Source organism: Agelaius phoeniceus, chromosome 21 (assembly GCF_051311805.1).
Source record: "Agelaius phoeniceus isolate bAgePho1 chromosome 21, bAgePho1.hap1, whole genome shotgun sequence".
Lineage (NCBI taxonomy): Eukaryota > Metazoa > Chordata > Aves > Passeriformes > Icteridae > Agelaius > Agelaius phoeniceus.
In genome coordinates, this window is record NC_135285.1 from 6,287,822 (window position 1) to 6,302,286 (window position 14,465).

The 14,465-nt window shown below is 49.2% G+C and overlaps 1 protein-coding gene across 3 annotated transcripts; it reads right to left on the bottom strand.

Annotated features, from left to right (window-relative positions):
- Window positions 1-117: 117 nt before the first annotated feature.
- On the bottom strand, window positions 118-14,327 carry CRAT (carnitine O-acetyltransferase). Of its 3 annotated transcripts, XM_054646331.2 has the most exons (15): window positions 14,154-14,273; window positions 12,290-12,398; window positions 10,905-11,168; window positions 10,309-10,427; window positions 8,169-8,222; window positions 7,132-7,297; window positions 6,396-6,570; window positions 5,774-5,952; window positions 4,670-4,770; window positions 4,376-4,495; window positions 3,809-3,931; window positions 3,542-3,677; window positions 3,027-3,089; window positions 2,394-2,531; window positions 118-1,864 (listed from the first exon to the last, which is right to left on the bottom strand). In XM_054646331.2, the coding sequence occupies exons 2-15, from the start codon at window positions 12,317-12,319 to the stop codon at window positions 1,649-1,651; spliced, it is 1,884 nt and encodes a 627-aa protein (XP_054502306.2). In that variant the 5' UTR covers window positions 12,320-12,398; window positions 14,154-14,273; the 3' UTR covers window positions 118-1,648. The 3 variants fall into 3 exon arrangements, with proteins under 3 accessions (XP_054502306.2, XP_054502307.2, XP_054502305.2); XM_054646332.2 differs by lacking the exon at window positions 12,290-12,398 and having other exon boundaries at window positions 14,154-14,327; XM_054646330.2 differs by lacking the exon at window positions 14,154-14,273 and having other exon boundaries at window positions 12,290-14,112.
- Window positions 14,328-14,465: the final 138 nt, after the last annotated feature.

The window sequence follows — 14,465 nt, forward strand, 5'->3', positions numbered from 1 at the left end:
CCCTTGCAATTATTTCCCTTTTAACAAAACAGGCCATCACACTCCTAATGCTTCTTATTTATGGTGGCATCCCAGCAGACACATCTTGAAGGGTGTGCAATTTAAATACAGAATTCCTACTGCAGAAAGAGCACTAGAATTCTTTATTACCATATGGTTTTACTAAATAAAAGTAGTCAGGAGCTTGGGTTCTGACAGATGGGTTGGAAGTAGTTCCTATGCTACCATTGTATGTTAATGTTTATATATAATCTTTTACTGCCTCAAGTTTGTCAACTGAACATAAAAACAGTATCATATGAGATCATTCTCTCACAGAATAAAGCTGACACAGATTGGAGTAGTATTTCAGTAAGAAATAACTCCCCAGAGTGGCAGAAAAGGTGCTGTGCAGGAACAGTGCAGAAAAAAACCCTACAGCTTTCTTCTTGTTTTTCAAGATTTTCTGCCTTGTTACAGCAGAGTGAAAGAAGGGTTTCTGCAGCTGTTTTTCCTTTGCCCTTTAACAGATTTCAACTCTGTGGGCCAGGAATGGAAGTATGTGTTGGAGTTCCTGATCAGAATCATCCTTATTTGTCCATAGCTCAGGCATAACATTGTGCACAAAAAGCTGTTTCTGAAAGCAAGGTGTAAAACCACATTGGGTTAATGTGTGTGTCCTGAAGGACATCAGGCATGTGGCTTGTTAATAAAGAGTCAGCATCTTTTTCTTTTCCTCAGCTCCAAAGAAAGGTGCAATGGAGCAAGTGTCAAGCTAAATGCCTAGGAAATTCCTTCTCATCTCTGCAGATGTGCAGGTACCTATAGCCAAAGTTGGCAAAACTTACATGAGGAGAGTTTTGTAGAAGCTCTATGGGGAAAAAGCTTAAGGCTGAGCTGGATGATCAATGGTAGGACCATGGCAGGAAGCTTAACAAAAAGCCCAGAGCAAGAACAACAAGAAAAAGAACCTGAAACAGTAAAATCACCTTAGTTTGTATCAAGTCATGTCCTGTTGTTAAGAGGGTCAGTGTAAGACGAAGGAGATCCCAGTATCCTGAACAAGGGGAAAGGAACATTCCTGTAGAGCCTGTACTGGCTGGAGTGCCTGGGATAAGTAGTGCAGTGTACTCTGATGAGACTGGATCTGCTCTGGCTGAACTTCCTTCTCCCCTTGCTGAAGTTGAATGATGAGGCTTTGCTCGAGCAGGAGAAAAATCTTCAGTCAAGACTGGAAGATGCTCTTCAGAAGATGAAACCAGGAAAAAGACTTGGTCTTACAGCAGTTCTATCATACAATAATCATTCCCTCTTCTCATGGACAAGAACTACCTTCCTCACCAAATGGATTTAGACACTAGCAAGGACTGTGCTTTCTGTATTCTCTTTCAGTAGTTTTCATAAAAATCATATTTGTGTCCTCTTTGAGGACAGGAAGGTGCACTTTGCATTGATGGGAGAGGCCCTCTCAGTTCTACTTTGGTTTGAGGCAGTGTTTCCTCTCACTACAGAGTCTGACATCTGTGGGTGACTATTCTGTAACATCTTGCTGAATACAAATGGTAGATATCTTCTTAGGTTCCAGGGCAAGCTGTTCTCTGAATCGTTTTCTGAGGAACTGGGAGCTTCAGTGCATCAGGGATAGCCCATTTAACTGGGGGGTTTCCCTCTACAGTTTGGATTTGGGAGCAGCCTGGAGCAAGATCCTCATGTCTAGGAGTGCTTTCTCAAGGTAATGTGCCATGCGGGCTGCGTTTGTGTCAGCACAGCTATTGAAGGCTGAAATTGCAAAGTTGATGTGTTCCTCCATGGGGTTGTAACACACTCCGTAGCCATCTGGAACCACAGGACCAAAACACATCACACAATCTGTCTTGGCTGGGACCTGTGGAGACAATGTGATTAAAACCTTCTGACCAGTCAGAGAAAAATGAAACCATCAAATGGAAATAGCTCTGTCAACAGAGGAAACTCATCTCTAGAAGGGCCTTTGGTCACCCTCGCCTCCCACCACGTGTGCTGGATCCTACTATTTAGCAGCAATGTGTTTTCCACTGCATTTGCACAGGAGTGCTTCTCCCCAGGGTAAGCTTGTAGTAAGTCACAAGTAGAATCACTCAGTAAGAATCAGAGCACAGCACTTAAAGCTGTTCTGACAGCTGATTTCATTGATATCACTTTGATTTAGACACCACTCTTGGTGATCTTGGCTTTGGTTATGTTAGTGTTTTATGTGTCTGTGAGGGACTGTGGAAAGTGTAAGATCAGATCTGTAGCTTTGTGGGATTGACAGCCAGCTTAGAAATTTCTGACCCAATGCAGATGAGTTTCTAACAGACAGGAACTGAAGAGAAACATGGAGAAGGAAGGCATGAAAAGGAACAGAGAGTGCTTTTGGCTCAGAAGAGTTGTACCTGGCTGGTTGAGAGGTTGAAGTGCATTGCAACAGCATAGGCTGTGTCCATGAAGAGCTCAGGAATGCTCACCAGGTCCTCGATTGCCTGGAGCTTCAGCCCCAGGAGGTGCCGGTCTATGGCATTGCCCCGTATGGCCTGGGGGAAAGCAAGGATGGACAGATGAAAGCCAGGCCTGAGCAAAACTATTTTTTTGGGTTAAAGAAAAGAACACTTCTAAAAAGTCTCTAAAGTTCCAAGGAAACCAGATGTTGCTTTTAAGACCAATAATCTTGTTTGTAAGGACTGTGAAGTTAAACACACCAGTGCAAACAATCTTACAGTTCCTGCCCATGGACTCCCTCTGGTTTAAGGACTCCTTGTGCAACTTCAGTGTTTATAATCAACAATGATGGTAAGAAATGAAGCTATTGTAATATCTAATTTTCTCCTTTAGGCCAGTCACAAGGGACACTTAACACACCAGCTAGAGAGGATTTAGTCTGTGGCTTTAGAGCAATGTCAGATCAGACCTTTGCAACACTGATGGCCACACTGCTGTGTCAGGAGCAAAAGATGTTAAGGTCTTGTCTTTCCCCAGAGCTCTCATTTGCTGGGTAAAGCCCCAAGCCTGTCTGTATAGAGGACACTCACCATGTCTGTGTATTCCCTGTGGGCCTGCGTGGCTCTCCTCAGCAGGTCTGCTTTCTCCTGGTCCTGTGAACACACAAATCTGTTTAAGTTTTTCTGCAAAATGGAGAACCTAATTTTGGCTGTTCTCTAGGATGGAGGACATTTCTGTTATGTGTGTCTGTATGAAACTCATCTATATTTACTAGATTTAATTTTTGCATCATTTTGTTTGGCAGCATTACTTCATTCTGAAGAGTTCATCCATCAGTAGCAGAACTTAGTTTGAGTAGCTGAACAGCCTTACAAAGGACTTTTTGGTGGGCTCAGAAACATCCACATGATGTTTCCCAGGCTTTCAGTACATATGATAGAAAAGTCAAATCAAACCCCTGATGTGTAAAGATACTGCAAGCTATGGTTTAGCTCAATATGGGGTGCAGCCCTCCTTAGCTGAAACCAGATGACACAGGGTTAGCCAAATAAACAGCTTTTCTCTTTTCTGGATTCCTCTTACTCCACTTCTTTGAGATCCTCACCGATTTGTCAGGGCTGTCCATGGACTGCACAAACTTGAGGGAGTCCACGGAGGTGGAGCGGATGGTGTCGGTGCGGCCCAGGCGGAACATCCGCAGGGACGCGCTCTCGTACGTGGCACAGGCGCGGCCGTACATCCTGGGGCAGCGAGGAGAAAGGCACACAAGTGAGTCTGCCCTGCCACAGCCTTATCTGTGCCAGCTTTAGCAAGCTCACGTGTTTGAGTCTGTCAGTGAGGAGGTTGAGGAATGACCTATGAGTGGTCTTACCTGTAGTATGCCAACTGCAACGCCAGCTGGATAAAAGCATCAGGGCTTATCTTCTCTGACTTGGGAAATCCTTTCCCAAATTGATGAAAGACCATGACTTTGATATCCAGATCTTCAACCATTCTGCAAGGAAAGAAAGAGGAACTGTTCCTTTGTGTGTTGCTCATTCTTGTAACACAGTGGGATGGATTTGCTTTCTCAAGGCTCAGGGACAGAGAGCTCCAGCACACACAGATCTCTTTGGGCAGCACCATAGAGGTAAGAATTTTTGGCCACTGCTGAAAATCTCCACCAGGTTAGGTGGTCATGTGTATGTTTATACTCCAGTATTCTTGGCTGGATCCAGTAAAGCCTTGCTCTTTCTTAGCAAATGGGATGAATCAGTAATAACCCTTTTCTAGCACCTCTGTGGCAGTGCTTTTCAGCTCAGCTGAATGCTATGGAGCCCAGAAGTCACTGGGAAAACTCCCTGGCTGCAGTGGGGAAAGCCTCATTTAAACCACTGACAGGCTCCAAATGGGGACAAGAATCACTCCCTCAGTCACCCATGCACTTCTCCATACTCACATGTTGAGGTTTTGCTTTGCCTTCTCTATGTCATTCTTGATTTCTGGGGTGATGTTAAACCGCAGCTTTTTGGGCATTGGTAGATGAACTGTAGGCGATTTGCCTGTCTCAGGTTTCTTCCTGCACAGAGAAATGGTTCAGTTTGACCAGAGCTTTGGCACGAGGCCACAGCCTGGATAGAAATGCACAGGAGACCTTCCCTAACACCCTGTGACACTGGTCACAGCCTGACAGACCCCTCACAGTGCCAATAAGGGATCCCCAGTGCTGAGGAAAAGCAGGGGTAGGACTCACGTGAACTCCACGATGTGGTCCAGAAGAGCAACGATGGGTGGGCCTTCGGAGGGAGCGTGCTCATATACGAGACCACAGGAGCCATCTTCAGCAACGATGAACTGGGACAGAAGCATGAGAGGACAGTGTTGAAGACAGCCAGTATGTGAGGCAGAAGATACCCAGAGAGACCTCAGTGTCTCCCTGTCTATCTCAGAGCCTGTCCTTGCACACTGAGAGGTCTCCTTTAGCAGCACAGCAGTGGAATCCTTTCAGCAGGTGCAGAAGATCTGAGAACACTGTTAAAAGTTCTGCAAAATTCCCTGGATAAGAGTGTGCTTGACATATTGGTGTGCTCAGTGCTCTAGCCACACAGAGAGGTTCAGTGGCTCTGGTTTACTGAGATGCACACACAGTACAGGAATAACACTGCCACATGCTGGCTTACCCTTACTTTTCAATCAGCTGGAACATCTAAACTTTATCCCCTTGGTGAAGAGTTCCAAATAAGAACAAAACAGCTGAAAATACTGAATAGTTCAGCAGGTATGAGAGGAGTCCTCTAAAGCACCATTGCTACAATCTGCAAGCCAGGATATACCAACTAATGAAGGAAAAAGCTCCAACAGCAGCTGCTGTTGAAGGATCTTGGCAAGACTGAATGGAGAAGAGATCAGAGAGATGCAGTGAGATGGCAGTGCATGTTTCAAAAAACTAAACAAAATGCCATTGGGCAGCTTCTGGCAGAACCAGGAAAAGTGACAAGCCTGGAGGAGATCCAAGGAACAGATCTCCCATCGTTTGGGCTGCCTCTGAGCAGATGAGGCATTGTTGACCGCAGGCAGAAAATTGATTTATAAGGAACACAAAGACCTGCTGCACTGAATAAACGTGGGCAGAGGCAGAAAAGAAACAAGTCCCTGAGGCAGCAACAAATGCTGGTAACTGCAGAGGGAACCACAGGATCTCACACCATCAGCCACCACTCCTCATCTCCCTTGTTTTTCCACTCTCTTGAAATGAGGACCTTTGCTGCAAAAGGTTCCTGGGAGTTTTAGACTTTTGCAGTCTCAGGAAACACGTCCAGAGCCACCTCTTCAGTACCTCTAGAGCACCAGTTCTTACCTGTAGGGTTTTGTCGAACCATCGGTTGCCGCTGTTGAAGCGGCTGCCGCCGCCGTGCAGCATCTGTGCGGCCACGCGGCTCTTGTAGATGTCCTCGGACACCCGGGGCATGGGGGCGTCCAGGCACACGGTGCAGATGCTCTTCTCAATCGCACGCACGGACTCCTTGTTGGTCTTATCTGGGAGAGAAAGGAACTGTGAGTAAAGTGGGGGTTGTGTCATTGGAAGGAGAGACATTTGAAAGGATGGGTTTGAAGGACGCGGTGTTGGGTTCCCACTGTACCTCAGTGGGGGTGTACACAGCTATTAAAATTGCAGCCAGCTGGGTTGTTACAGGTGTGAACATGCTGCATTCACCCTCCTTTTTTCAATTTTCTTACATCCTACCCATTTGCAAGGCCACAAACTCTGGGATTTCACTAAACTTCATACTTTGAATCTGTACCTCTCAACACAAAAATTACAACAGATTGCAACGATTGCTTCTTTGAGGTGGAAAGCTCATGTTATCTGTCCAAAACAAACTTCCAAAAGAAAAAACTGAGCAGAGCACAGTGGGGAGGTTTGTTATTCAAGGATCTGCAGTGTTTGTTAGCACATGTGTGTTAGGGGTTCTACAGACCTTTCAGGAGGTTGTTGTAGGCTTTAGCCCAGCTGTTTCGGTGGTTGGTGGTGAGGATCCCAATAGGTTCTTTGTTTGTTTGGAGAGAGGTGTTCCAAATCTTCTCCAGCTGAATGAAGAGCTGGTCAGCAGTAAGGGGAGATCCATCACTGTTGTAAACATCTAGCTCAAAGAACTGAAAGTGAGAAGAGTGGACAAGGACAGAGACAGACAGTGAGAGAAGATAATTGTCCAGCCCCAGAAACCGGCAACAGCTACTTTGAGAAGGTAAGGCCTGGCTAAAGAACTCAGCTTGCAAGACTTTTGAAGGATGCTCAGAATTGAGAGACCCAAGTCCAGCTTCCTTTGCAGGGCATAAATACAGTCCTGGTTTTATGAAGCCATGGTAACAAGGACCAAGGAGGAATTCCTGTTTCTGAGACTAAGTTGCAGTGGGAGGGTTTGTTATCCAATTTTCACTTTCAGTTCCAGTTGCAGACATGGTTTCTGGGCTTTGAGAGACAGGAATTACCGGGACAAGAAACAGAGGAAGGAAGACAGTATTTTTCTGCCTCTAGTCTGCTGCTTACATGTGGCAATTCTGCTGCTGGCCAAAGGGGATAAAAGGAGCAGGAACAAATCCCTGGTGAGAAAAACCTTGTGGGCAGAGAATTTGTTATTCCCTTTCCTCTGTAAAACAACTAGCAAAAGGGACACCTGCACCTCAGCAAACTTGAAAGCCCAGCAGTTGCCTTACCTGGAAGTTGTGAACAACTGTGATGTGTCTGGACTGCTTTTTGCCTTTGGCATAGTTGACAATGGAGTCCCGCTTAGGCCCGGGAATGCGGCAGGATGAGAAGATCTGGTAGTACTGGTTCATACAGAGGGGCTTCCCACCCATGTACTCCACTGGAAGGGTCTCACTGGACACACAGCAAGGTAAGGAGGAAGGAGAGAGAGAACAGATCAGTGTGATGAGCAGGCCTGTGCTCCCTGCACAGGTCACAGGCTCTGCCCTGCAGCTGCACTCCCTCCCTCCCTCTGGCAAAACCTAAAGGTATTGGTAGCATTAAAAGGGGTTGTCCTTCCCCATTCCTAGCAGCTTTCTTAGTACAGGCTACAAAAAAAAAAAGTCTGTTTGCTGGTCTTTCATTTGGGAAGGGAAAAACACTGTCCTTTCTGTGACACCAGAGAATCAGGTCTCTGGACCTAGTCCATGGCTGTACCTCTGAGTGATGAGTATCTGATGTGATTCATGAACTAGGCAGGGGCTCAATCACTTGCTTCTGCAGTCATATTCCAACCACCCTGAACTTTGTCTGACTATTGGTGTTGGTAAACATTTTTGGACTTTAAATAAGGTGTGTCCAGCAGAGATTTGCTGGTGACCAAAAGAAAAAGGGTAAGGGAGGAACAAATGTCTCTATAGCTCATTCCATCTAGCTGGGAGGTGAGAAACACCAGGAACCCAATGTTAGAGACTCAAATTCCTGCTGCCTGAGCTGTTGCTTGTCCTGTGAGCAAACAGAAGTGCAAAGCTCTGTAAGACTGTCAGTTGTGCTCTCTCCCTCCAAGCACGTTCCCATGCCAATGAAAGCATTAAGGTAAACAAAGAACGTGAAGACAGAAGAGTAAGTTTGCTTTTTTCCACTGGAGGGGACTGGGGATTACAGTATCTCTTCCCAAATGTGTGCTGTCATCTCTTGCCTTTCTATGTGGGAGATTTATGGACAAGGCTCGGCCTCTCTGTGACGTTAAAGAACGTGTGAGCTCTCAGGAGGGTCAGTAACTCACTTGTCAATCATGGCCTTGAAATCCAGGAGACCCTCGATCAGCTTGGCAGCAAACCTGGAATAATACCAAATGTAACAAGCTGAGATCAGGCAGAGATGTGTCTGGGGCTGAGGGAGGAGCTGAGGAGGATTAGCAGAGCTGTTCTCTGCTCCTCAGGAAGCTCAGCCTTTCTGCCAAGCCCCTGTTGTGCCCATCTCTGGTTCACTGACACAGCCACTCTGGGCTGTGATTTGAGATTGCTGGAGAGTCGTACTGTGTGGCACTTTCTTTTTTTATGTGTCTTACTACACAGCCAAGGAACTCTGGACAGCTTTCAAGAAAGGATTGTCATGCATTAATGACCCTCTAACAGCAGTGTTTGCTACTGATGTGTTACAATTTTATCACATCTGAGTTCCGATTCTCAGCCTTAAAACAGCACCAAGGATTTCTGCCCTTCCCTGGCTAGGGGCCACCCTGGAGTGTCAAGCCAAGATGCAGCTGTTTCTCCCTGCATCTAAGACACCACTGGTGACTGAATTCCTACCCCAGTGAACACCCTGCTGCTAGCATAACTCTGGAAAACCTTCCTCTGGCACTGAGGGCTTGGAAACAAAGCAGATGTGCTGCATGAGGACACTGAGGTGTTGTGTTTACCAGGATCAATGTAAACAGTGCCAATGCCAGCTCCCAGCAGGGCTGTGACATGCCACATCAAGCTGCTTAGCTAGAAGTGACCTTCTCTTAGCTAGATTGGCCTTCTCTGACATGGGAGCTCCCACCTGTCCCTGAAGGAAGGAGGCAGGAGGTCACAGGGATAGGGGGTTGTGTTGTTGGCTGAGTGATGTGGTGCCAACATTTGAAATTTGCAGGCAGTGTCCTTTAGATTGGCTCAGCCTGCCCATTCCAGGGAAAGATCAAAGGACACAACTCCAAGAACCTAAGGGTTCTGTGAAATGAAACATTCTGCAAAGTAGTTTTCAATTAAAATTCCTCTGCCTTACTGTAGAACACAAGGGAAACAGAAGTAAGAGTGTCTGTGTTCCTTTCCAGAGAATTAACAGCCTGGAAGCAGAGTTTGGGCTCAAGGAGACAGGAGAGGTTGGTTGACTTGTTTTCAGCCAGCAGTTTTGCCAGGTTAAGGAGTAAAAACCCACCACTTTCCAAAATTGCCTTTTGCTTTTGGAAGCTTTACTTTCAAGCTGCACTGTCAAACTTCTTTGTGCAGCCACAAACTATGCAAACACACATTTAAATTCTATTTTAAACAGGAGCCCACCTTCTTATGCAGCTGCTGAATTCCACTGGCTGGGCACTTGCAGCTCTCCAGATTATTTGGAAAACTTAAGAGTGAATAATACGACAGAGAGCTTTCAAGACATTTGTGTACTCTTGCACTGTTGTGAGGCTAATCCTGTGCTCAGGTGTATCGAGGGGTGGGAGGGAGGATTTGTTCCCAGCCTCATTGATCCCCTGGCTGGTACTTGTGATCTGCCAGGGCAATGCTGACTGGTAACTGTGGCAAAGGTGCCTGTGTAAAGGTCAGTGCTGAAGTTTTGCAAATGGATTCAACACACACTGCTAGTGGTGGTTAAAATTAAAGGGAGCCCACGAGGAAGAGAGGCCATGGCAGGGTCTGATTGCAAGGAAAAGCTTGGAGTGGGAGGGCTGGTCACTGTGGTTTCCCAAACCATGAATCACAATTGGGGACAGTCCCGGTCAGGCTCCTCCATCCCTATAAACTACAAACTCCAGAGGCATTTCTGGGTGATTTCCTTTACATGCCTGGGCTACTTTCTGTGCCTCCTTTAACTGCACACACAATCACAGTGCCTCCAATACATCCTCACAATGTCTTCAGCCAGTGATGGGACCATTTTGCAGTGAAGATCTGTGCTTGAGCAAAGACCTCAATGTAGTTCCATAGTTCCTGTTTAATACCTGAACCACTAGACTCTTTGGTTTCCTCCCCTGATGAAATATTTAGACTGGTGCAACCAGGAGTTTGCTTACAGCCTGGCAGCCTTATCCTTACAGCAAAGACAGCTCAGTCCCGGGGACCACATTACTCATTCCCAATCTGCCTTAATACCCTCATCCCTGTTGAGCACAAAAAGCTCATCCCACCTATAACCTAAGGGAAGGTAGAAAAGGATTTTACCTGAGCTGACCTTGTCGATCCAGAAAATCCTGCTTAGGTAAAACCACACCTGGGCTGGAGTGGACCACAACTGGCAAGCGATATTCCAGGTAAGCTGTCTTCAGCCACCAGTCTGAGAGCTGGGATGGAAAAAGAAAACATGCAGGGAGTTGCTGCTGCTGCTGCTGTCCAACCCAATTCTGGCTGATGGGTCTCAGCATCCTGCCCCTAGTTCTGTCCCACACTTTGCAAACAAAGGGGTTTGTACTATGCAGGTAGAAGGGGAAAGGAGGATTTGAGCAAGGGATGGATGGCTTTTGGTGCAGGGCTTGAGCAGAGGGTTTCCTTCAACTTCTTGAAGCAGCTGTGTGATGCTGACAGGTTCAAGCCTTCAGCAGCCAGAGGCAGGGCCAGTGACTCCCTGTTCTGCCATAATCTCTCTGCTCATCCAAGCCCTGGTGAGGAGTTTGCACAGCCTGGGGAGATCAGCAGCACATTGGTCAGGAAGTTGATGCCATTAAAACACAGATACCAGTGGATGCAGCCAGGACAGGGAAGAGATGAACATCACCCCTCCACCCTCCCAGACCAGAGCTGGGCCCGGAGCCCTGACCTACCCAGTTCTCTGTTTTCCTGGCTCTTCTCTCCAGGCCTTTCTGCAGCCTCTCTCCGATGCCTCCTGGCTTGCGGAACTCGGCCACGAGCTGCTGCGTGTGGCTCAGCTCCTCGGGGCTGATGATGGGCTGCAGGGCCAGCAGGTACCGGTCCAGGGTCTGCTGCAGGGGGGGCACGGGCAGCTGGGGCAGCGCTTCCTGGTGCAGCTGGAATCTGCCCACAATCTTGTTTAGAGCTGTCTGCTTCAGCAGGCCACAGGGCCTGGCCTGCAAAGCACAGAGCAAATGTCGAGACAGAACTTCCCCCGAGGTAGCAAAGAACCTGGATCTAGGAGACCCCATCCCAGCCTCTCTGTGGGCACGTGGGTGTCCCAGCCTGGGAGCAGAGCATGGCTGTGTGCTGGAGAAGGGTGCAGGACATCCAGGAAAGCTGTGAAAGAGAAACTCCATCTCCAAGATACCTATTCTCGGCTCCTCAGAGAAAATGCTGCCAGGATAATGACACATCTCCCCACTCTGTGGACACCTTCCAGCTGAGAGTCTCCGTGTGATGACAAAGTCAAACCCTTCCATCCCATGGTAAGTGGGAAGAAAGTTGTGAAAAAAATAATCTTATATACTATCTGAAACTTTCATTATTTCTTACAAAAGCATAAGGCTAAAAAAGCAGAACCGTTGTGCCAAACCAAACTACCCTTTTGGCTTTGAGGAAGCAGAATTTAGCTAAGATTGGGGTAGGATTAAAATGCCTCTTCTCTGTCTATTCAGGAAACTGTGGGTGAAGCCAAAAGGCTCCGGCGATCCAACTGGGTCATGTGGGTAAAAAAAGCACCAACCACTTCCCTGGCTGGAAAAATATAACAGAGCAAACCCAAGTGCTCACCAGGAAATCAACTCACCAGTTTTCCCCAAAAAGAGTAACAACATCCTTTTGGATGAATGGGGTTGCACATTCTTCAGCTTGAAGATGTTTCAATAGTACTCTCAAGGTTTCCAGTTCCCTCTGTACCTCCCTCTCCCATGGATCTACAGAATCAGACACTCCTGCAGGACTCTGGACTTTGCATTGTCAGTGTACTGAGAATGCAAAGCCACTGAGAACACTCCCTTTGACTTCCAAAACAGTGAGAAAACAGCTGTCCCCACACCTCCTCCCAGCAGTTAAGCACAGAGAAGGAAGAGCTAATCTACAAGGTTGTCAAAGCCCCCCAGAAACTGCCCTGTTTTTTGGGCAGCTGAGTCTTATGGGACCTGAGAAGAGCTGTGAGATTGAGGTTTGCCGAAGGAATGAGAAAAACAACAGGAGGAGGAATTACTGAAGCATGAAAGAAGAGTGGGACTGGGAGGAAATGAAAGGTGTTGATGACAGCAGCTTGGGCATACTGTACCTTCTGTGCTTGCTTCTGCTTCCTATCCATGGCCGGTAGGACAGAACAGACCGTAAAGCTCTCCCTGGGCCTGTGTGGGTCTCCTCTTCCACCTGACAATGTGCTGCCCCTGTAGGGCGTCACCTCATTAGCCAACTGCCACATGACTGCTGCGACCGGAGGGCTCCGGGGCTGGCACAGCCCCGGCAGGCGACGGGAATTATCAGATCACTGGATTGCGACAACTGCCCTGAAGGTGCCCCTCCGGGCAGCTGATCAATACCTGGCTAGAGCCTCTCTCTGACCAAACTCTGGGCTCCAGCGAGGGCAGGAGTGGGGATGTTGTTCCTTCAGCCTTTGCCTGGACCATGAAACTACTGTGGCTGTTGGGAGAGGTACTTGGACATAAGGCAGGAGAGACCCCAGTTTATGTCCTGGAAGCCACTGTATGTTAAAATGCGGAATGCATTTGTTACCTTCCCTCTTTTCTGTCCTCTGCTTGTTTGGTTTGGGGTTAAACTCAAGGATTTGGTGGGAGAAGGAACAGTGATCAGAGCTGAGGGGGCAGCTGGCAGCAAACAGAGGAACAGCCCAACCCTAACACAGCAAAGAACCTCTTCCAGAGCCTGCAAAGCTGGTGGGAAAGGAAATCCACCTACGAGGGGGCAGAAGGAATTTCCTAGCTGATTCTTAGCACAGCCACAGAATTGAGTACCAGGATGCCAGAGGTTTGTCTTTTTGTTTTTAAATCATAATCTGGAGTGCCTCTTAAGCCCAGAGACAGCTGGGTGCCCTGCCTGGTCCCTCAGTAACTGTGAGTGGATCCACACTGAGGCTGCTGTTCTGCTGCTCTGTCGCGTCCTGTCAGGACCAGAGAGGGACTGCAAAGAGCAGCTCCCAAGCCTGGTAGGGGTCTGACAGCTCTGCCCTGTGTGCAGCAGGATGGGCACGTTGGGAGGCACTGATGCCATCTGCCTGGGCTTCCCTGGCCCCTCCCTGTCCAGCAGCCACCTCCCTGCTGTCCAGCCCCAACTGGACATCCCAGTACAAGACAAGGCACTGGTGGAGAGGATCTAGAGGAGCACATAAAGATAATTAAGGGACTTGAGTATCTCTCGTATGAGGAGAGTGAGAGACTGTGAGTTCATCCTGTTTAATCTGAAGAAGAGGAGGCTGACAGGGAATTTCAACAATCCATATAAATATCATCAAGGTGGGCGTCAAGAAGGTGGTGCCAGACTCCCTTCAGTGGTGCGCAGTGACAGGAGAGGAAGCAGTGGCCATGAAATAAAACACAAGAAGTCTGCCCTGATTGCGAGGAATAACTTTTTTACATTGAGGATGGCAGAGCACTGTCCCCTAGTGCCTGCCCAGGGATGGTGTGGAGTCTCCCTCTCTGGAGACACATCTGGACATGCTCCTGTGTCACCTGCCCCAGGTGACCCTGCGTTGGCGGGGGGTTGGACAGGGCGATCTCCAGAGATTCATCCCTTCCAGCCCTGACAATTCTGGCACTGTCATCTCCGCCCCGGACAGCTTTACCGTGCACGCTGCCGCCAGGCACGGGAAGAAACCAGCGGGCCTGGGGGACTGACACCGGCAGGGTCCCTGCCCCGCTCCCGGGGAAGGTGGCACCGAGCCCATCCGAGCGCACGGCCCTGACCGGGGACCTGGGCTTGTGCTCCGGGCCGGGGCGTGGGGCCGGACCCGACAGCGGCACCGCCGGGAGCGACCGTGTGCGCTGCCCCCGCTAAAGGCCCCGCACGGCCCCGGGCTCGCCGCCGCCCACTCTGCCCGCTGCCCGATGGAGCGATCCTCGACCGCCACCTCGCGCCCCGTCTCCGGCCGGTCCTGGCGGAGCCGCCCCTCCCGGTGTCGCTCTTACCGCAGCCCTGGCCACTAAGGCGAGCATGGCCCCGCGCCCCGGGCCCGCCGCAAGGACACCCCGGCCGCCGCCGCCGCCGCTCCACCGCCCCGGGGCGGGGCCGGCCCGCCGCCATCTTGGAGTGGGGCGAATCCCGCGGTGCCATCTTTGGGAAAGGCAGAGTGATGCTCTGAGCGGAAGGAGCGCCGCGGCCGGTGGCGGAGCCGTGCTGCGGACCCACTCTCCGCTGCCTTCTCCGGGAGATGGTGAGGAGGGTCCTGTCTCTCGCCCCTCCGCTGCCCTGTGCGCACACCGTCCCTCCCCGGTGTGGGC

Coding starts and splice junctions, on each gene's coding strand:
- CRAT (XM_054646330.2), bottom strand. CDS start 12,433: ATGTGGCAGTTGGCTAATGAGGTGACGCCCTACAGGGGCAGCACATTG. Junction 3,932..4,375: donor GCAAAGCAAAACCTCAACAT/GTGAGTATGGAG, acceptor CTTTCCTTGCAG/AATGGTTGAAGATCTGGATA. Junction 2,532..3,026: donor ACAGGGAATACACAGACATG/GTGAGTGTCCTC, acceptor GCTTTCCCCCAG/GCCATACGGGGCAATGCCAT.